Here is a 23,323-nt window from a genome sequence, read left to right as displayed (position 1 = left end):
GGAAAGGAAAAAGTAAAATGGATATTATTCACAAATGATATAATTGTACAGTAAAGAATCCAAAATTATTGTTCACCCTTCTGAATGGAAGTGCTTATTAGAATTATTCTGTCCCCATTCCATCACTGTATTTTGGGTTGTGAGTAGGAGTGCTAAAATGCAGATAACTTGGTGGTTTTTATTGTTGATATTATTCTGTTCTGTTTAAAGTTCTCCAGACCAAGAGTGGCTGCATTGGCCCTGATGCACATCTGGACATTGAGCTGGAAGCAATATAGAAGGGACTCGAGTTGCCTCCCTTAGCTGTGGTTGAGTTTATTTTATGGGTGGGAAGAAAAAAGCAAAGAGATATTCATTGAACAGAAGGACATGCTTGTGATAGTGCTTAGCAACTGTGCTGGTTTGAAAGAAAGTATGCCCCCTAGAAAATCCATGTTTTAATCAAAATCCCATTTCATAAAGGTAGAATAATCCCTGTTCGATACTGTATGTTTGAAACTGTAATCAGATCATCTCCCTGAAGATGTGGTTTAGTCAAGAGTGGTTGTTAAATTGGATTAGATGACATGTCTCCACCCATTTGGGTGGGTCTTGAGAAGTTTCTGGAGTCCTATAAAAGAGGAAACACTTTGGAGAATGAAGGAGATTCAGAGAGAGCAGAGCAGAACGACATAGCCACGAGAAGCAGAGTTTACCAGCCAGCGACCTCTGGAGATGAAGAAGGAAAATGCCTTCTGGGGAACTTCATGAAACCGGAAGCTAGGAGAAGCTGGCAGATGACACCATGCTCACTATGTGCCCTTCCAGATGAGAGAGGAACCCTGACTGTGTTCGCCATGTGCCTTCTCATTTGAGAGGGAAACCCTGAACTTCATCAGCCTTCTTGAACCAAAATATCTTTCCCTGGATGGATGACTTAGAATGGACATTTCTATAGACTTGTTTTAACTGGGACATTTTCTCAGCCTTACAACTGTAAGCTAGCATCTGATTAAATTCCCCCTTTTAAAAGCCATTCCATTTCAGGTATGTTGCATTCTGGCAGCTAGCAAACTAAAACAGCAACTATTTCATGTGCTCGCCTACATATCCCGGTTTCCTTTGCAGTTGTATTGGAGCCAGATGACTGCTTTTGGTCAATGAAGTAGTAGTGATATGTAGTATGTTACATCCATCAACAAGGCAGTTAAGAATCTCTCTTCTTCCAGCTTCCTTTTCCTCTGACCCATTTACAGGAAGAAGGAAGCCTAGATCTCTGAGTCAAAAGACAGAAGAGACTCTCCCCTACCTGCATCAGATGTTGCACAAGTAAGAAACTTCTATTTTATTGAATCAAACTATTTCATGGTTTAATTGTTTAATTGTTAACCGCAACATAGCCTAGTGTAAATCATCAATTTTCAGACTCCTTTCCTAAATAAGCATTTAAGATTTTACAGGATCCAAACTAGTACCACATTTCCCATCTAGCTGATTGATCTGACCCTTAAGTCTCTTTAAATTTAAAACATGCTGGTTTGAAAATGTTTTATACCCCAGAAAAGCTATGTTCTTCTAATCCAATCTTGTGGGGGCAGACCCATTGTTGGGCGGGACTTTCTGATTAGGTTGTTTCCATGAAGACATGACCCCTACCCATTAAAGGTATGTCTTAATCTGCTTACTGGAGCCCTTTAAGAGAGGGACATTTGTTGAAAGATTTGGGGGAGGTGGGGGTGTAGTGAATGGGGTGGGAACTGAACCCAGGTCTCCTGCACGGCAGGCGAGAATTCTCACTGAATGTTCCTTTGCATCCTCTTTGTAAAGAGCATAGAGCAAACTTTTTTTAAAAATTCAGCTTGGCAGCTTTTGACTTAAGTGCAGAGTATAGTCTATTTCTATTTATTGTAATTACTGTTATATTTAGATTACTTCTCATTAACATATTTATGCATTTTCTTTCAGATTCAGTAGTTCTAATTCCATTTTTTTTCTGTACTAGTTTGAACTATATATTATTTATCTCTTCTCTTCATGGTTAACCTAGAAATTTTAATATGTCTCTTATCTTCTCTTTCATGTTTTATACACCATTGTCTGTGTTATATTTCTAATTCACGAATTCCTACTTGAAGTGTTTCTAACTTGCTGTCTATCTCAACTATTGAGTCTCAAATTTCAGTTATTACTGTTTCGTTTCTTTACCTTCTTGAAAGGTTTTAAGATATGAGGTATTTGAGAGAAAGGAAAGTAGACGAAAGGATTGCAAATGAGCGTGCTTTATTGGCTGCGCTACTGGGCAGAGCTCACTGAACCCAAGAGGGAGAGAGGTGAGTTCGCGCGGGCTTTGGCGAGAGCAGTTTTTAAGGGCAGGAGTTAGGTGATGACATGAAAGGGGCTGCACATTAAACAAAGGATTATAATGCTAGCGGGTTGAGCAGCGGTGGTTAGATGTCCGTGAATAGATGTTTGCTGCGCAAAGACCTTGATTGTAACGGTTCACCTCTCCTCCTGGAGTGACTTCATCATTCCAGCCATAGAGCCCTCCCTTATTCCCCCGACCTAACACTCCTATTTATCCTTTTTCAAATTCTGGCTATTTTTGGTGTTATCTTGTTCTTTCATTACACTTTCAGTATCCATTTTACTTACCTAAATATATTAAACATAGATTTTCTCTTTTGCATCTGATAATTTCTATATCTGCTGTCTTTATAGATCATTGTTTCTGGCTGTATTAGTTAGGGTTCTCTAGAGAAACAGAATCAACAGGGAACACTTACAAATATAAAATTTATAAAAGCGTCTCACGTGACCGCAGGAACACAGAGTCCAAAATCCACAGGGCAGGCTGTGAAGCCGACGACTCTGACGGAGGGTCTGGATGAACTCCACAGGAGAGGCTCACCAGCTGAAGCAGGAATGGAACCTGTCTCCTCTGAGTCCTCCTTAAAAGGCTTCCCGTGTTTAGATTTAGCATCACTAATTGTAGAAGACACTCCCCTTTGACTGATTATAAATGGAATCAGTTGTGGATGCAGCTGAGGTGATCATGACCTAATCCTATGAACTGTCCTGATTGCAACAGACAGGCCAGTTGACACTTGTCCCTAACCATGACCCTGGCTTTTACAGTTTGCTATTTCTGTTGTCTTTCTCACAATGGTTTGCTGACTTAAGTGATTTTGTTATTTTATTGTTGTTATTGGCTCTTGTTTATTGGAACTTTATCTGTGGAAAAAGTCTTTGGTACCTGGAAGTGAATGCATTCTTTTTTTTTTTTTTTTTTTTTGCCACTTTTTTTTTAATTAATTAAAAAAAGAATTAACAAAACAATTAGAAATCATTCCAATCTACATGTACAATCAGTAATTCTTAATAACATCACATAGTTGCATATTCATCATTTCTTAGTACATTTGCATCAATTTAGAAAAAGAAATAAAAAGACAACAGAATAAGAATTAAAACAATAATAGAAAGAAAAAAAAACAAAAAAAACAAAAACAAAAAACCTATACCTCACATGCAGCTTCATTCAGTGTTTTAACATAATTGCATTACAATTGGGTAGTATTGTGCTGTCCATTACTGAGTTTTTATATCCAGTCCCGTTGTACAGTCTGTATCACTTCAGCTCCAATTATCCCTTCTCTCTCTTTTTTTTTTTTTTAATTAACGGAAAAAAAGAAATTAACCCAACATTTAGAGATCATACCATTCTACATATGCAATCATTAATTCTTAACATCATCACATAGATGCATGATCATCATTTCTTAGTACATTTGCATTGGTTTAGAAGAGCTAGCAACATAACCGAAAAAGATATAGAATGTTAATATAGAGAAAAAAATAAAAGTAATAATAGTAAAATCAAAACAAAACAAAACAAAACAAAACAAAAACCTATAGCTCAGATGCAGCTTCATTCAGTGTTTTAACATGATTACTTTACAATTAGGTATTATTGTGCTGTCCATTTTTGAGTTTTTGTATCTAGTCCTGTTGCACAGTCTGTATCCCTTCAGCTTCAATTACCCATTGTCTTACCCTGTTTCTAACTCCTGCTGAACTCTGTTACCAATGACATATTTCAAGTTTATTCTCGAATGTCCGTTCACATCAGTGGGACCATACAGTATTTGTCCTTTAGTTTTTGGCTGGATTCACTCAGCATAATATTCTCTAGGTCCATCCATGTTATTACATGGTTCATAAGTTTATCTTGTCTTAAAGCTGCATAATATTCCATCGTATGTATATACCACAGTTTGTTTAGCCACTCTTCTGTTGATGGAGATTTTGGCTGTTTCCATCTCTTTGCAATTGTAAATAATGCTGCTATAAACATTGGTGTGCAAATGTCCGTTTGTGTCTTTGCCCTTAAGTCCTTTGAGTAGATTCCCAGCAATGGTATTGCTGGGTCATATGGCAATTCTATATTCAGCTTTTTGAGGAACCGCCAAACTGCCTTCCACAGTGGTTGCACCATTTGACATTCCCACCAACAGTGGATAAGTGTGCCTCTTTCTCCGCATCCTCTCCAGCACTTGTCATTTTCTGTTTTGTTGATAATGGCCACTCTGGTGGGTGTGAGATGATATCTCATTGTGGTTTTGATTTGCATTTCTCTAATGGCCAGGGAAATTGAGCATCTCTTCATGTGCCTCTTGGCCATCCGTATTTCCTCTTCTGATAGGTGTCTGTTCAAGTCTTTTTCCCATTTTGTAATTGGGTTGGCTGTCTTTTTGTTGTTGAGATGAACAATCTCTTTATAAATTCTGGATACTAGACCTTTATCTGATATATCATTTCCAAATATTGTCTCCCATTGTGAAGGCTGTCTTTCTACTTTCTTGATGAAGTTCTTTGATGCACAAAAGTGTTTAATTTTGAGGAGTTCCCATTTATTTATTTCCTTCTTCAGTGCTCTTGCTTTAGGTTTAAGGTCCATAAAACCACCTCCAGTTGTAAGATCCATAAGATATCTCCCAACATTTTCCTCTAACTGTTTTATGGTCTTAGACCTAATGTTTAGATCTTTGATCCATTTTGAGTTAACTTTTGTATAGGGTGTGAGAGATGGGTCTTCTTTCATTCTTTTGCATATGGATATCCAGTTCTCTAGGCACCATTTATTGAAGAGACTGCTCTGTCCCAGGTGAGTTGGCTTGACTGCCTTATCAAAGATCAAATGTCCATAGATGAGAGGGTCTATATCTGAGTACTCTATTCGATTCCATTGGTCGATATATCTATCTTTATGCCAATACCATGCTGTTTTGACCACTGTGGCTTCATAATATGCCTTAAAGTCAGGCAGTGCAAGACCTCCAGCTTCGTTTTTTTTCCTCAAGATGTTTTTAGCAATTCGGGGCACCCTGCCCTTCCAGATAAATTTGCTTATTGGTTTTTCTATTTCTGAAAAATAAGTTGTTGGGATTTTGATTGGTATTGCATTGAATCTGTAAATCAATTTAGGTAGGATTGACATCTTAACTATATTTAGTCTTCCAATCCATGAACACGGTATGCCCTTCCATCTATTTAGGTCTTCTGTGATTTCTTTTAGCAGTTTTTTGTAGTTTTCTTTATATAGGTTTTTTGTCTCTTTAGTTAAATTTATTCCTAGGTATTTTATTCTTTTAGTTGCAATTGTAAATGGGATTCGTTTCTTGATTTCCCCCTCAGCTTGTTCATTACTAGTGTATAGAAATGCTACAGATTTTTGAATGTTGATCTTGTAACCTGCTACTTTGCTGTACTCATTTATTAGCTCTAGTAGTTTTGTTGTGGATTTTTCCGGGTTTTCGACGTATAGTATCATATCGTCTGCAAACAGTGATAGTTTTACTTCTTCCTTTCCAATTTTGATGCCTTGTATTTCTTTTTCTTGTCTAATTGCTCTGGCTAGAACCTCCAACACAATGTTGAATAATAGTGGTGATAGTGGACATCCTTGTCTTGTTCCTGATCTTAGGGGGAAAGTTTTCAATTTTTCCCCATTGAGGATGATATTAGCTGTGGGTTTTTCATATATTCCCTCTATCATTTTAAGGAAGTTCCCTTGTATTCCTATCTTTTGAAGTGTTTTCAACAGGAAAGGATGTTGAATCTTGTCGAATGCCTTCTCTGCATCAATTGAGATGATCATGTGATTTTTCTGCTTTGATTTGTTGATATGGTGTATTACATTAATTGATTTTCTTATGTTGAACCATACTTGCATACCTGGGATGAATCCTACTTGGTCATGATGTATAATTCTTTTAATGTGTTGTTGGATACGATTTGCTAGAATTTTATTGAGGATTTTTGCATCTGTATTCATTAGAGAGATTGGTCTGTAGTTTTCTTTTTTTGTGATATCTTTGCCTGGTTTTGGTATGAGGGTGATGTTGGCTTCATAGAATGAATTAGGTAGTTTTCCCTCCACTTCGATTTTTTTGAAGAGTTTGAAGAGAATTGGTACTAATTCTTTCTGGAACGTTTGGTAGAATTCACATGTGAAGCCATCTGGTCCTGGACTTTTCTTTTTAGGAAGCTTTTGAATGACTAATTCAATTTCTTTACTTGTGATTGGTTTGTTGAGGTCATCTATTTCTTCTTGAGTCAAAGTTGGTTGTTCATGTCTTTCCAGGAACCCATCCATTTCCTCTAAATTGTTGTATTTATTAGCGTAAAGTTGTTCATAGTATCCTGTTATTACCTCCTTTATTTCTGTGAGGTCAGTAGTTATGTCTCCTCTTCCATTTCTGATCTTATTTATTTGCATCCTCTCTCTTCTTCTTTTTGTCAATCTTGATAGGGGCCCATCAATCTTATTGATTTTCTCATAGAACCAACTTCTGGTCTTATTGATTTTCTCTACTGTTTTCATATTTTCAATTTCATTTATTTCTGCTCTGATCTTTGTTATTTCCTTCCTTTTGCTTGCTTTGGGATTCGTTTGCTGTTCTTTCTCCAGTTCTTCCAATTGAACAGTTAATTCCTGCATTTTTGCCTTTTCTTCTTTTCTGATATAGGCATTTAGGGCAATAAATTTCCCTCTAAGCACTGCCTTTGCTGCTTTCCATAAGTTTTGATATGTTGTGTTTTCATTTTCATTTGCCTCGAGGTATTTACTAATTTCTCTTGCAATTTCTTCTTTGACCCACTCGTTGTTTAAGAGTGTGTTGTTGAGCCTCCAGGTATTTGTGAATTTTCTGGCATTCTGCCTATTATTGATTTCCAACTTCATTCCTTTATGATCCGAGAAAGTGTTGTGTATGATTTCAATCTTTTTAAATTTGTTAAGACTTGCTTTGTGACCCAGCATATGGTCTATCTTTGAGAATGATCCATGAGCACTTGAGAAAAAGGTGTATCCTGCTGTTGTGGGATGTAATGTCCTATAAATGTCTGTTAAGTCTAGCTCATTTATAGTAATATTCAGATTCTCTATTTCTTTATTGATCCTCTGTCTAGATGTTCTGTCCATTGATGAGAGTGGGGAATTGAAGTCTCCAACTATTATGGTATTTGTGTCTATTTCCCTTTTCAGTGTTTGCAGTGTATTCCTCACGTATTTTGGGGCATTCTGGTTTGGTGCATAAATATTTATGATTGTTATGTCTTCTTGTTTAATTGTTCCTTTTATTATTATATAGTGTCCTTCTTTGTCTCTTTTAACTGTTTTACATTTGAAGTCTAACTTGTTGGATATTAGTATAGCCACTCCTGCTATTTTCTGGTTGTTATTTGCATGAAATATCTTTTCCCAACCTTTCACTTTCAACCTATGTTTATCTTTGGGTCTAAGATGTGTTTCCTGTAGACAGCATATAGAAGGATCCTGTTTTTTAATCCATTCTGCCAATCTATGTCTTTTGATTGGGGAATTCAGCCCATTAACATTTAGTGTTATTACTGTTTGGATAATATTTTCCTCTGCCATTTTGCCTTTTGTATTATATATATATCATATCTGACTTTCCTTCTTTCTACACTCTTCTCCATACCTCTCTCTTCTGTCTTTTTGTATCTGACTCTAGTGCTCCCTTTAGTATTTCTTGCAGAGCTGGTCTCTTGGTCACAAATTCTCTCAGTGACTTTTTGTCTGAGAATGTTTTAATTTCTCCCTCATTTTTGAAGGACAATTTTGCTGGATATAGGAGTCTTGGTTGGCAGTTTTTCTCTTTTAGTAATTTAAATATATCATCCCACTGTCTTCTAGCCTCCATGGTTTCTGCTGAGAAATCTACACATAGTCTTATTGGGTTTCCCTTGTATGTGATGGATTGTTTTTCTCTTGCTGCTTTCAAGATCCTCTCTTTCTCTTTGACCTCTGACATTCTAACTAGTAAGTGTCTTGGAGAATGCCTATTTGGGTCTAATCTCTTTGGGGTGCGCTGCACTTCTTGGATCTGTAATTTTAGGTCTTTCATAAGAGTTGGGAAATTTTCAGTGAAAATTTCTTCCATTAGTTTTTCTCCTCCTTTTCCCTTCTCTTCTCCTTCTGGGACACCCACAACACGTATATTTGTGCGGTTCATATTGTCCTTGAGTTCCCTGATACCCTGTTCAAATTTTTCCATTCTTTTCCCGATAGTTTCTGTTTCTTTTTGGAATTCAGATGTTCCATCCTCCAAATCACTAATTCTATCTTCTGTCTCTTTGAATCTATCATTGTAGGTATCCATTGTTTTTTCTATCTTTTCTACTTTGTCCTTCACTTCCATAAGTTCTGTGATTTGCTTTTTCAGTTTTTCTATTTCTTCTTTATGTTCAGCCCATGTCTTCTTCATGTCCTCCCTCAATTTATCGATTTCGTTTTTGAAGAGGTTTTCCATTTCTGTTCGTATATTTAGCATTAGTTGTCTCAGCTCCTGTATCTCATTTGAACTATTGGTTTGTTCCTTTGACTGGGCCATATTTTCAATTATTTGAACGTGATCCGTTATCTTCTGTTGGCGTCTGCGCATTTAGACAGATTTCCCTGGGTATTGGATCCAAAAGTTTGGAAGATTTTTCTGTGAAATCTCTGGGTTCTGTTTTCCTTATCCTGCCCAGTAGGTGGCGCTCGTGGCACACGTTTGTCTGCGGGTCCCACCAGTAAAAGGTGCTGTGGGACCTTAAACTTTGGAAAACTCTCACCGTCCTGGGGGTTCGCTAGCCGAAGCGGCTTGAGCCGGCCCGGGGTCCGAACGCAGGGAGGGTTGCTGGTCGCCGCAGCCAGGGAAAGAGCCCGTCCGAATTTCCTAGTCGGCCCTGGGCAACAAGCGTGGCGGGAGGGCGCCAGCGGCAGCGGCCCGCCCGAGAGAGTGCACGTTCCCCGGGAGTCACGGGTTTGGAAGGGGCCTCCCCCACCCGTCACCGTTCTCTGCGGCCTGGGGGTTTCCGATCCAATTCTCTCAGTTGGTCCGGGGGCTGCGCGTGGTGTGGGCACCAGCCGCCTTGGTTTCAGGGGACCACCTCTCCAATTCTCCCAGCCGGCCCGGGAAGGGGGAAGGGAGTAACTCCGGCCGCTTGCCACCCCGCCCGGTAAGGCCCGCGCGCCTCGGCGATCTCACCCGAGCTGCTTCTCTCAGCCAGCCAGCCGTTCCAGGATGGGGTACGCTGTCTTTTTTATCTCTGTTGTGGCTTTGGGCGATTTCTGTATCGTTTCTACTCCCCTAGTAGGTGTCCTGGAGAAGAAACTAAGATCCGCGCGTCTTACTAAGCCGCCATCTTCCAGGAAGTACCTGAATGCATTCTTATGCAGACAATTTCCATTCTCTTCCACCAGGAACCTGAGGCATTACCAAGCTAGAACCAATTTTTTTTTTTTTTTTTTTTTTTGGTATGCTGTATGCTGGTAAACATTTCATTATTTTTCCATGTGAAGATTCCATTATTGCAGCACCATTTGTTGAACTTTTTTCTTTGTTTTTTATCTTTTTTTCTTTGTTTTGCTTGTTCGTTTTTTGGGAAATGCATGGACCAAGAATCGAACCTGAGTCTCCCACATGACAGGCAAGAATTCTACCAAGCTAGAACCAATTTAAACTAAATGTTCAATTTAGTTTCTGAGGTACCACAGATTGTGCAAAGTCTGGTACTAAACCTCTTAAAGTGGGCTTGTGGCTAGGAATTCTCATGAAAAGTTTCTTTTTTCTCTCTGTCCTTCTCCATCCAACCAATAATGAGATAGGCAAGGGTAATAGATAGAATTCAGGGATGTACCAAGAGCTGCCCTCTCTGCATTGCTCCATGCAATTCCCTCCCCTTGAGTGCAGGTGGAAGATGTGACTTGCTTTTAATCCACAGAATATGGCAGAAGTGATGGGATGTCACTCCCATCCTTATATAACATTATAAAAGACTCCATTTTAGCAGATTGGAGAGAGGTCTTGATGAAGCAAATGGCCATGTTGTGAATTGCCTATGGAGAAGCATTTGGCAGGGAACTGTGGGTTGCCTCTAAGCCCTGAGGGCAGACTCCAACTGACAACCAGTGTTCTAGTTTGCTGGCTACCAGGATGCAATATACCAGAAACAGAATGGCTTTTTAAAAGGGGAATTTAATAATTTGGTAGTTTACAGTTCTAAGGCCAAGAAAATGTCCCAATTAAAACAAGTCGATAGAAATTTCCAATCAAAGGCATCCCTCCAGGGAAGGATACTTTGGCTCAAGAAGGCCAGTGAAGTTCAGGGTTTCTCTCTCAAGTGAGAAGGCATGCGGCGAACACAATCAAGGCTTCTCTCTCAGCTGGAAGGGCACATGGCGAACGAACACGGCCTCATCCGCTAGCTTTCTCTCCTGGCTTCCAGTTTCATGAAGCTTCCTAGGAGGAGTTTTCCTTCTTCATCTCCAAAGGTCGCTGGCTCATGGACTCTCTGCTTCATGGTGCTACAGCATTCTCTGCTCTTTCTGAATCTCTATTCTCCAAAATGTTTCCTCTTTTATAGGACTCCAGTAAACCAATCAAGACCCACCCAAATGGGTGGAGACATATTTCCCCTAATCCAGCTTAACAACCACTCTTGTCTGGGATACATCTCCAGGAAGATGATCTAATTACAGATTTAAACATACAGTATTGAATAGGGATTATTCTGCCATTACAAAATGGAATTTCGATTAAAACATGGCTTTTCTAGGGTCCATGCATCCTTTTAAACCAGTACAACCAGTAAGAAGTCAGGACCTCAGTCATACAACAAGGAAATGAATTTTGCCAACAACCAGAGGAAGCTTGGAAGTGGAACTGTCCCCAGTCGAGCCTCAGAAGGACCACAGCCCAGGCCAATATCTAGATGGCAGCCTGGTGAGACCCTGAAGCAGAGAGACTAGCTAAGTTGTGCTAAGACTTCTGACCCACATAAGTTGTGAAATAATAAATGTGTATTGTTTTAAGCCTCTAAATTGGTGGTAGTTTGCTGTACAGCAACAATAAATTAATAAAGTAAGGATCCCTACCATCTTTATATGTGACAAGGGTTTTGACAAGTTGCAGCAGGGGTTCCCTGTCCAGGGATTCCCAACTTTATGTAAGGGTGTGTAATCCAAATTCCCATCACTGTTCAGACCTTAGACTTGTTCCCAACCCAATACACAAGTATGGCCTTTAAATCTGCGATACAGGTCACCAGCTGCCAGGGCAAACACAGCTCCAGTCCTCATTCAGCTCTCTTCATTTCTGACCTTTGACGATTTCCCACTTCCAGCTCAGTCAGGCATTTTTTTTTTTTTTTAACATAGGCAGGCACCGGGAATCGAACCCGGGCCCTTGGGCATGGCAGGCAAGCACTCTTACCTGCTGAGCCACCGTGGCCCTCAGTCAGGCATTTTTTAATTGTAGTTTCTAAAACATTTTATTCAGCATATGAAAGGAATCTTTAACAAGAGGATTTCTTTAGATATCTAACCTGCTATATTACAGGAAGTTTCCATTCATTCTTCAACCTTCAATTCTTCAATTGACCCACTACCCTCAATTCTTTGGAAAAATTGATTATGATATCTTAATTTCCAAGCCCATTAAGTTCCTTCCAGCCTTCATCATTCTTGGCACTTTTCTTCATAACTTTTCTGAACCCTTCTTTATACCCCTGGCTTTTAAATTCTCACTCATTGTTGCTTATGCTATTTCTGGTATAGAAATTTCTCCTCAATTGCATTAATTGACTCCACTTTTCCACCTCCCTTTCGTCCCAACCTAGAAATTTCTTTCTCATTCTATGACTGGTTGATCTTAGGCATTTCCATGAGTTCTATTGCCATATGTAGGCTATTGAGTTCCTGACAATATCTCAAGTTGAACAAGCATAAATTACATTAAGTGAGATAAGTTAGTATTCCAAATTTTCAGTGGCTTAAAACAAGAAAAATTTACTTCTTGCCCATAGAGAGTCCACTGCAGATTCAGGTGACTTATCCGGAGATTCCTTATGACGACTCAGCAATTCAACCTTAGCACTTTCAACTTCACTTTCTCATCAAAATATCTCCCTCATAATTGCCCTTCAGAGGGAAGGGTCGGAGAAATTCTGCATCAGCAATTAAATGCTTCCCCTGAAAGGGGCACACGTCACTTTCATTCGTAATCCATTGGCCAGAACTTGTCATGTGGCACCACTAAACCGAAAGGGAAGAGAGAAGAAGCAGTTATCACTGAGAAGTATTGCTATCTGCCACACAAATCTAAACCTATTTCATGAGCTCCAGACCTGTGCAAGCAAATGTCCTCTCAACATCACCACCAAATGTTTCACAATCACCTCAAATTATTGTGTCCAAGATTAAGCTTCTTTATTCTCAATCCTCCACCCACTTTTGTGATCATTTGAAGCTGTACGTACCCCAGAAAACTATGTTCCTAAAGATAATCCATTCCTGTGTGTAGATCCACTGTAAGTAGGATCTTTCGGTGAGCAGAATATATATATTTTAATTTTTGTTTGTTTTTTAGTTAGTAAAATTGAATCTTAACTTCAGATGTCACCCAGGGTGGGTCTTAATCCTCTTACTGGAGTCCTTTATAAGAGAATCAAATTCAGACAAAAAGAGAGAAAGCCGTGGAAACAAGAGCTGAAAGCAAGAAACTGGGAAGAAAAATGAGAGACTAGCAGACACCACCATGAGCCTTATCGTGTGACAGCAGAGTCCAGGATCGCAGACAGCCAGCCTTCAAGAAGAAAGCATTTTAGGGTATCTGTTTCCGGCAGCATGGGAAACTAAAGCACCTTCTATATTCTCAGTATTAGTAAATGGATGCAATGCAGCAACCTGGGAGTTATCCTAGCCTCCCTTCTCTCAAACTAATAAATGACCAGGTTCATCACCTAGCCTCTTCTTCTACATGACCATTGTCGCATTCAGATCATCCTTGTTTCTCATCTGGAATGCTGCGATAATAAAGAAGGCCCAGCCACTGTCTGGCACCTCACCAGTCCATCCCACAACCTGCAGCCTAAATCCTAACGTGCTCTTGTTACTCTCTCTTCGGCAGTCTCTCCACTGCCTATAGTGAAAAGTTTGCTTAGAGTCCTCCATCATCGGGTCTTGTCCTTCCTGCATAGCCTCTCCTCTTTCCCTTCCCCACTTGCATTCCCCCTAGCACCAGATACTTGACAAACACATCTTTACTCATACTGTCCTCTGCCTGGATACCCTTCCTTCCTCTGTCTGCCTAGAAAAGTTGATTCCTCTTTCAAGACTCTGTCCAAACATCATCCCCTCTATAAAGTTTTTCTTGACCTCCACCCTCACTCTTTATTGTATTAACTGATCCTTTTCTCTTCCTTGATGCCCCCCCACCTCCATTTGGCACAGATATCTAGCATAGCATCTACAACATTTCATAGCAATTAATTACCTGCCTAGCCAAGCCAGAACACAGCTTTATAGTTGAATGAAGATAGGTGTGTCTTTTTAAAATTGAGAAATCCCTGAAGTCAAGGACTATGTCTGGCTTATTGTCTCCCAAGAACTTGGAACAGTAGCAAATTAATAACGGTCTGATTAGTTCATTTATCCTGCCTCTAAGCCTTGAACTGTCTCTGTTTCCTTCTCTGGCTCTTCTTCCTCCTTCTATCCTATGGTGTAATCTTTATTACAGTCTTTGATTTTTTATCTTCCCCATTTTTGCTTTTACTTTCCTAAAATAATCTCTTGAATCCATTCACATCTCCTCACCTCTCTACTGTACCACAAGACCATGTTACTATTATCCCTCAATTAGATTGCTACATTTATCTCCTGACTTGTCTATTCTTATCTATTCTGGTTGACTTCCAATCTATTCTCCCTGTCCCAGTTTTAATGATTGTTTCAGAATGCAAATCTTATCATGTCACCCCTGCTTAAATACTTTTAGTATAGATACCACAAATAAACCTATATCTCTTATAATAAAGACAAAATTCCCCCCCTTACCATAGTTCACCAAGCTCTGAGTAAACTGGTCCCTTCTTGCTTCTCCAGTTTCATCGCCCACCATCTTCTGCATCCCCCCACCCCCACCCCACTCCTCTCGCCCACCCCAGCACACTTCCTTGGTCTTTCAGCTGTTGTCATACTAGCCTTTTTGGGGGGGGTGGGAGTGGAGGTGGGGCACGACCTTAAACTTCTTAACCTTCCTTTCTAGCATGGGACTTTTGAACATGCTGTCCCCTCTGATTTTTCTTTGCCTCTTGGCCCAGTGGAACTCCAGTCCTTTCAGCAGATTGCAGCTTAAATGTTTTCCTCCAGTAATCCTTCCCCAATCCCTTGTATCGTAGGCTACCCAAACTGGGGTAACTCACTCCCACAGCACAATAGCTACAATTTACTATTTCTTTAGATGGGAGCAGCCCCCTTTGCCAGCCTAAAACTTCCATGAAGGCATGAACTTGTGCTCACCATCAAATCTTCAGTGCTTATTATAGTACATGGCACAAGTAAATGTTCAAATAAATGTTTTCCAGTGAATGAAAAAATGAATTTTTTACAAGTCAGCCACTGAGATAAAAAACATAATCATTGCCTCATCCTGATATTTCCCCCCAGCCCCCGCATGGGCGGGCAATGGAATCGAACCCGGGTCTCTGGGATGGCGGGTGAAAATTCTGCCCCAGGGCCACTGTTGCACTGCCTTCATCCTGCTATTTTATTTCCCATATCCAGGTCCCGGTCCTATTCATTTGTCCTCCAATTTTATTATACCTATGGCTTCCTCTTCATTTCTGTGGCCACATTCCATATTAAATAATACCTAGAATATTGCCATACTCTCCTAGCTTATTTCCTTGTTACTCTGCCCACAATTTATCTTCTATGGCATGGTATAATCTTCCTTAAAGGTCATGTTTGTTATTGTTCTAGTTTGCTGGCTGCCAGAAACGGAATGGCTTTTAAAGGCGGGAATTTAATGAGTTGCTAGTTTGCAGTTCTAAGGCCGAGAAAATGTCCCAATCAAAACAAGTCTATAGAAATGTCCAATTTAAGGCATCTGGGGAAATATACCTTGGTTCAAGAAGGCCGATGAAGTTCAGGGTTTCTCTCTCAACTGGAAAGGCACATGACGAACACAGTCACAGTTTCTCTCTCGGCTGGAAGGGCACATGGCAACAAGCCATGATCTGCTCCTTTCTCTCCAGGCTTCCTGTTTCATGAAGCTCCCGAGGAGGCATTTCCCTTCTTCATCTCCAGGGCCGCTGGTTGGTGGATTCTGCTTCTTTTGGCTATGTGGTTCTGCTCTGCTCTCTCTGAATCTCTCATTCTCCAGAATATTTCCTCTTTTATAGGACTCCAATAAACCAATCAAGATCCACCCAAATGGGTGGAGACATGTCATCACCTAATCCAGTTTAACAACCACTCTTGATGAAATCCCATCATCCAGGGAGAGGATCTGATTACAGTTTCAAACATACAGTATTGAATAGAGATTATTCTACCTTTACGAAATGATATTTTGATTAAAACATGGCTTTTCTAGGGGGCATACTTTCTTTTCAAACCAGCACAGTCATGTTATATATCAGGTCAAAGGCCTTTTGTGGTTCCTTATTTTCTTAATACTTTAAAAATATGCTTTGTTTGGCTTTGAAGATCTCAACAATGGAGCCCTAATCCATGTGTGTAACTGATCTCCTGCTACCCCCACAAGTGCCTTGTCCAGGCTAATGGCCCAGGGACACAAAGCTTGAATCCCAGCCGCCAGTCCCTGGGCCTGCTGTGGAGTCCCTGGGCTCCCACAGCCCCTCTCTGCTCCCTCTATCCACACTCCATGCTTGCCGTAGGCCCAGGCACACCTACACACAGCCCGGCCTGAGTTCTCAGCCCCGCCCCTTTTCTAGATCTACGAGCTTGCTTTCCCTGCCTGGCTAGCTCCTTCCCATCCTTTACTTCTGTGAAAACTCCAGTTTCTAAAAGAAGCTTCCCTAACAAACCTTCATATCTAAAAATAATCTTCCACTGTCTGGTTTCTAACACAGCCCTCTTGTGTCTTTCCTCCATAGCCCTTAACATAATGCATGACTAATCTATTGTTTACCCATTTGTCTTTTCTCTTCCCAGTTAGAGGTAGGCTCCATGAGACAAGGAACTTTTCTGCCTTGCTCTCTGAAATAGCCACACTGTCTGACTGTAGCATTTATTTAATGAATAGACGCATTTGCATTTTTTTAGAAATAAATATTTTATTTATTCATTTATTCGCTTTTGCTGTGAAGGGAACTAAAACCCTCTTAAAGTCTGCATAGCTAGCACTTAACTGTTACACTGTTCTTTTTCTTCTGTCTTAAAAAAATGAGCCTCATAGCCCTGGTTATAAAATTCCTGATGACAATGCTATGACACCACAATATCTGGCATGGTGGTTAAACTAAATAATAAATAATTCGAAACAAACTTGTCTCTCCACCTATGTCACCTGTATTTTTGTGTCAAAAGATACAAAAGAAGCTGTCTCTGGTTAGGGGACAAAAAAAGAGGAAGTCTGTCCTGGAGCTTACACAAGATCTTTGCAACACATACTTGGTGGCAGCAGCAGTGACGGGTAATCTTTATTTTGTTATTTCTGAAAAATAGGAGTGGCAAAGGAAGTGAGTGAAAAGTTCAGTCTTCAACAGTTGGATCTCATGATTGGACTTTTTCATGAAAGGTAAATGCTTTTATCACACACCTTTAAACTACACGATATCATCATTCACCAAGAGAAAATGCCGTCTAACTGTCAGTGATTTCCTCTTTTCTTTAATTTTTGGGGGGGGGGGGTAATGTATTCGAATGAGCATATAGTTGGTGGATTTCGTGGCAATGAGTAAGATTTTCCAGTGTCAGACGGAACATGAAAAAGTATATATAGTGCTGTTTCTATTTTAACTTATGCTTCTGTCAAATGTTTGGATTGTTGTCTTCAAAAGGAAGTGTGTTTCCTGCTTTTCTTGGCCCCAATCTGTAAGTAATTATTTCCCTGTGGCATTGTGTGACAGTCTTGTCTTTGCAGGTCGGGTGGCTTAACTTTTTATAAGTGGCTATGGTGATGTTTCTTTGGGGTGGTTGTAAATTTAGAGCCACTGATGCCAAGGCCGGATTTTACAGAAACCTATGGTTCTCCTGTCTTCTACCACCCCAGTGGTACAGCCTAGTACAAAATATAGCTCTATTTAGTACAAAGATACATTTCATTATTTAAAAGCACCTACATCAGTACTTTATGGTGTTCTACAAAGAGCACTGTTGATTTATAAACTAAGAAATGGAGGAAAAAAGTGCTAGAAAGAATCATTACCACTAGTGGTTCTGCTGTGGGCTGCAAGCATTCTGTTCTTAAGAGTTCAGATGTCTGACCAAATTTCCTTGTTGGTGCCTTTCTCATGGTACTTAATCTATGATCTAAAAATGTCAAATATAAGGTATTTGGTAATGTTGCTGTTATAAGTGGTATATGGCAATGAGATGACCTTCTCCCAAACTTCCCCCATGGCCAAGGACTTGGCAATTCACTTTAGGAACAGAACAATTAAACACATAAATAATTGATGACATTTGTTGTCTGAATAAATTACCTCAAACAGAAATAACAGAGCCAGAAATTTTATCATGGGTTTTCCTGAATATGAAGCAAAATTGTGGCCTTTAACCAATAATCCGGGTTGCATAAAAAGTTTTTAGGCACAAAAATGCTCATTTCATTGTTGTGTATTTAAATAAAAATTGGGAACAATTTATGTCAACAATCAGGAAACTGGTTAAACATGTTATAGTATTTAGATATAAGAGAAAGATCAATCACTATTAACAGTGTTTATAAATATTTTTAGTGGCATGAGAAAATGCTTATGGTAAAAAATGCTTCATGTAAGAGGAAGATATAAGCTCCTATATGAAGAGGTATCTCAGCTAGCTTTAAAAAAATGCATGGAAACACAACTAAAAAGAAATATGCTTAAATGTTAATAATGGGTAGTGGGAGTTTAGATGATTTTACTTTTCTCTTTCTTCATACTTTTTGGTACCAAAAAAAAAAAAGAAAGAAATTAAAAGGGTAACATATAGGATGTTTAGCAAAACCTAAACAAGGATATTGGCATACTTGAAAAGACAACCTGTGAACAGAACAGAGATGTCTGATGGAGTCTAGAGAAAGGACCTTCAAAGTGTGACTAACTCTGCCAGGGAAAAGAGAGGGGGATGCATCTCATCTAGGTGACGTTCAGTATTGAAGTCATTCATTCATCTTCTCTCATACTTACTTCAATTCATGCTAACCAAGCAAAAATATGATTATAGCTTGGCTTCTTTTTGGACGTTCTGATGGATGGAACACTCTGCTTATACCAATATGGCACAAGGGCCAGTTTATGCATCAGGCTCCTGTGAGTTGGTTGTGGGAATCAGTTCTGGAGACATCAGTCCATCGTTGGCATCCTAATAAAATCAGATTTCTGGAGTTGCAAAGCTGAGGACCAGCTGCTGGACTGCGGTAACACCACCTCGAAATCTCTGACCTCTGGCCTAATTAGAATACCCATGACTTGCCATTCTAATTACTGTTCTTCTATTAATGTCACAGTCAGAGATTTGGCTCCTCAGCTGCTCCTCAGTTCCGTGTTTTCTAAGAGTTGCCTTTTTTATTCCCAGGAGAAGGCAGCATGGGAGCAAAACCCTCCACACCTAAACCCACTCTCGGTGAGTCCAGGACAGGAACCATCATTTCACTCATTGCTGGCTTGAAATGAAATGGAATAACTGGAAATAGTGCTGAACAGCTGTAATGGGATGGTCCTGGCAAGTGTAGTTCTCAAGTTGGAAGAATCAAATTTTACCATGACGCAGAATCTAATGCCAGGAGAGGTAAAAACGATACCAGAGAGAACCTGCAATGAACCTGCAAATTTGAGTGAAGATTGTCTTCTATGCCTGGTACTATACCTGCTGGGTAGTTTAAGAAAATTGAGTTAACTTTCCTTGCTACCGTCCCATTTGTGGTTTAGGCATTGGGAACTGACCCTAGCTGCCCTTAGCTAGGCAATGTTAATAGATGCTTGCAAACAAATGAGCAAAACAACAAACAAAAAAGTCAACGGTTTACATGGTCAAACTGACTTTGAGAAATTCTAGGTGTGGGTTTCACTTTGGTTCTTTATTGCCTAGACTTGTGAGCCTTTACTTAGGCCAGAGGGGGCATATCTCCCTACAGATTCCTATCAAAATCTTAGATTATCCTTCTCCTGCCAATCTATAAAGGGAGAGACCTGAGATGCTTATCAAAAGAACATTATGGTGCTATGAAACACTAAGCTCTTATTTCATTTGTGCAGCTGACACTTTTTTTATTAATTTTTAAATTTTTTTTTAAAAATATGACAAGAAACACAAACACTCTTACATATGATCATTCCGTTCTACATATATAATCAGTGATTCACAATATCATCACATGGTTGCATATTCATCATCATGATCATTTCTTAGAACATTTGCATCAATTCAGAAAAAGAAATAAAAAGACAACAGAAAAAGAAATAAAATGAAAACAAAACAAAATTATACATACAATACCCCTTACCCCTCTCTTTCATTGATCACTAGCATTTCAAACTAAATTTATTTTAATGTTTGTTCTCCCTATTATTTATTTTTATTCCATATGTTCTACTCATCTGTTGACAAGGTAGATAAAAGGAGCATCAGCACAAGGCTTTCTCAATCACACAGTCACATTGTGAAAGCTATATCATTATACAATCATCTTCAAGAAACATAGCTACTGGAACACAGCTCTACATTTTCAGGCCGTTCCCTCCAGCCTCTCCATTACATCTTGAATAACAAGGTGATATCTACTCAATGCGTAAGAATAACCTCCAGGATAACCTCTTGACTCTGTTTGGAATTTCTCAACCATTGACACTTTGTCTCATTTCACTCTTCCCCCTTTTAGTCAAGAAGGTTTTCTCGATCCCTTGATGCCGAGTCTCAGCTCATTCTAGGATTTCTGTTCCACATTGCCAGGAAGGTCCACACCCCTGGGAGTCATGTCCCATGTAGACGGGGGAGGGTGGTGAGTTTGCTTGTTGTGTTGGCTGGAGAGAGAGGCCACATCTGAGCAACAAAAGAGGCTTTCTTGGGGGTGACTCTTAGGCCTAAAATTTAAGTAGGCTTGACCTATCCTTTGTGGGGGTAAGTGTCATATGAACAAACTCCAAGACTGGGGTGTGCAGTTGATATTTAAGTTCCAGTTCTAATTTTGATTTTAAAGGATTCCAAATCTAGGAGGTAATTTCTTCCTGTATTTAAAGTAACAGCCCTATCATTGATTACTCTTTGTGTAGGCAGGATGGGGCCTCTGGGGACTCATTCTTAGTTTGCAAGGATTTTGTGAGAAGTAGCAGATACATTAATCCATTTCCTGTTCTCTTGTAGACCTCCTCTCCTTCACGACAGACCCACCGGCTACCTCTGCACCCTTCTCCACTAACTGCCCCACCAAGTAAACGAGCATTCTCCCTCCTGTTTCATCTTGTACTCCCTGGGCCTTGGCTTGGGGAGTTGGGGGTGGGAGTCAAGGGAGAAAGAACCAGAAATTGAAAGAACTGAATCCTTTTTTTTTATCTTAGGAATGTGGTTCTTAATTTGGGGTCCCCTGAACTTCAGGAGATCCATGAACCCCCTAAACATATAAGTAAAATTTGCTGTACATTGGCCTATGAACATTTTTGTGGGGTAAAGAGAGTTGACAGCTTTCATTGAAGTCCCAGATGGATCTGGGACTCTGAAACAAAAGTTAAAAACCAGTGAATGAAAGTGAAAGTCAACTAATCTGAGTGAAACCATTTCAGGGGTTTTCTGTTGGTGGGAAAGGACTTCAGAAAGTTCAGCAGTTCATCTGCTCCCTTTCTTTGCAGAAACAGCAAAGTGCCTCTTCATTTGATTTTGGCCTTTTTTGCGGGAATTCTACTGACACTGCTGCTGATGGGCTTTGTCTTCCTCATTATAAAGAGTTACAGAAAATGTAAGATTTCTGCAAGACAGGGAACAGCCCATCTCTTGGAGAACAAAGTTATCTATGAGTGGATAATGGGAGGTGGTGGAGCAAGGGGGAGTAAAATCTGCTTAGCCCACCCTCTGCAGACTGAGCACTAGAATCCTTTACTTCTCTTCCCTCCTGCTCTCCCCACCCTCCACCTTTCCTACCCAACACCTCCTCTCCACCCTTGCCCTTCATCCAAGATTGTAAGGAAAGGTTTCTGATTCCTCCAAGCCCTATTGGTGAGACTTGTCCCTCTTTTTCCTGGCACTTGTGGCAGGTCATTCCAGCTCTCCAGCCCTGGATCCTTGCTCAGATTCTCCAAACAAGGTAAGGTAATCATATTGTTCCCTGGACACTTTCCCTCTATTCTCTGGCCTAGAACAAGTGGCATTGCCTTCTGTACACTTGGCGAGTGACTATTGGAAGGGTTTTCCTGGTTCATTAAGGTCTTCTGTGATGATCTAGACCAAAGCTTTCCAAACCTCAAGTTGCTTCTAAAGAGAACTTTATTTCATTTCTCCAAAACTCAGCTCACTTCTCCTTTTTCTTCCTCTGCAGTTTCCAGTCCCAGAGGAGGCACTTACCTATGCCAGTATGACTTTCAAAACCTCAGAAGAAAAGAACAATCACTTGACTACAAACTGTTCTGCAGGCTTGGACTCCACTGTCTATACTCAAATTAAAGTGACAAACTAAGCTGCCCTTTCCAATGGGGTTTGAATCCAGTTCCTCTCATCTCAGCTCCATCTTTGTATATTACTTTCTCTTTTTTTGCAAATTTTGGACCACAACCTGTGTGAGCCACCATTCAAAGTTTTTTGGGGTTTTATTGATCTGGCAATATTATCTAGCAGTTTTGAAGACTGATGTTCAGTATTTTTCCTAGCCAGAGAAAGGATTATTGGGTCTCTGACTTGGACTCTTGAGGGGGACTGTCTCCCTTGTTCCATTTCAGAGTTTGTGGCACAGAACTCAGCACACCAAGAGTATTTACTGAGCATTACTGATTGACTTTGGAGGAGCCAACCAAATGAACACTCCTTCAAGAATTTTAAATAAAGGGGAACCCTCTGCAATGTGGGCTCCTTCCTCAAAAATTTGTCTGTCTCTGTTGCCTTCTTCAGAGGCCAGGAATAAAAGTCCAGAGCCCATCCACAGCCAGAAAAGACTAACAGATCGACAGGTTGATGGGGTTCTAGAATGAGCTCAGGATTAACTGGGGTGCAAATCTCAAACTCTGCCACTAACCAGATGCATTATTATGGGCAAGTTTGTCAATCTTTTAAAACCTCAGTTCCTTCATCCGGAAAGCAAAACTAATAACACTTACTCTTAGAGGTACTGTGAAGATTAAATATCAGATGTATAAGCACTTTAGTCATCCCAGAGCTCTAGATAAATATGAGACCCTTATTATGTAAAGCACTATTCAAATATAGATTCCTATCTCCTTGCTAGTTAAAAATATTCTTATTTTTAAATTTAGAGTGAAATGCTGGTGATCAGTGAGGGGGAGGGGTGGGGGGGTAAGTGACCAGTATAACTACATTATGTGGGAACTAAATGTAAAGATTAATTTAAACATAACCCCCCCCAAAAAAGCCAATAGAGAATCTGATAGACAATCCCAATAAAAATAAGATTATTATTTTTTATTAATTTTTTAAAATACTAAAAAACACCAAACACAAACATTCATAATTTTTTATCATTCTGTTCTACATATATAATCAGTAATTCACAATATCATCACAGTTGCATATTCATCATCATGATCATTTCTTGGAACATTAACATCTATTTAGAAAAAGAAAACAGAAAAAAATTCATATATAACATACCCCCCACCCCTCCCCCTC

At 39.8% G+C, this 23,323-nt stretch overlaps 1 protein-coding gene across 6 annotated transcripts; it reads left to right on the top strand.

Annotated features, from left to right (window-relative positions):
- Nucleotides 1-1,271: 1,271 nt before the first annotated feature.
- On the top strand, nt 1,272-22,544 carry C11H1orf162 (chromosome 11 C1orf162 homolog). 6 transcript variants are annotated; one of them, XM_077119458.1, is made up of 7 exons: nt 1,272-1,308; nt 17,018-17,090; nt 19,073-19,120; nt 20,858-20,924; nt 21,340-21,446; nt 21,742-21,791; nt 22,023-22,543. In XM_077119458.1, the coding sequence occupies exons 2-7, from the start codon at nt 17,084-17,086 to the stop codon at nt 22,158-22,160; spliced, it is 417 nt and encodes a 138-aa protein (XP_076975573.1). In that variant the 5' UTR covers nt 1,272-1,308; nt 17,018-17,083; the 3' UTR covers nt 22,161-22,543. The 6 variants fall into 6 exon arrangements, with proteins under 6 accessions (XP_076975573.1, XP_076975572.1, XP_076975575.1 ...); XM_077119462.1 differs by lacking the exons at nt 1,272-1,308; nt 17,018-17,090 and adding exons at nt 17,356-17,386; nt 18,722-18,914 and having other exon boundaries at nt 22,023-22,544; XM_077119457.1 differs by lacking the exon at nt 1,272-1,308 and having other exon boundaries at nt 16,947-17,090.
- Nucleotides 22,545-23,323: the final 779 nt, after the last annotated feature.

Source organism: Tamandua tetradactyla, chromosome 11 (genome assembly GCF_023851605.1).
Source record: "Tamandua tetradactyla isolate mTamTet1 chromosome 11, mTamTet1.pri, whole genome shotgun sequence".
In the NCBI taxonomy this organism is placed as follows: domain Eukaryota; kingdom Metazoa; phylum Chordata; class Mammalia; order Pilosa; family Myrmecophagidae; genus Tamandua; species Tamandua tetradactyla.
Note: the sequence above shows the minus strand (reverse complement) of the source record. Positions and strands in the feature narration are given on the sequence as shown.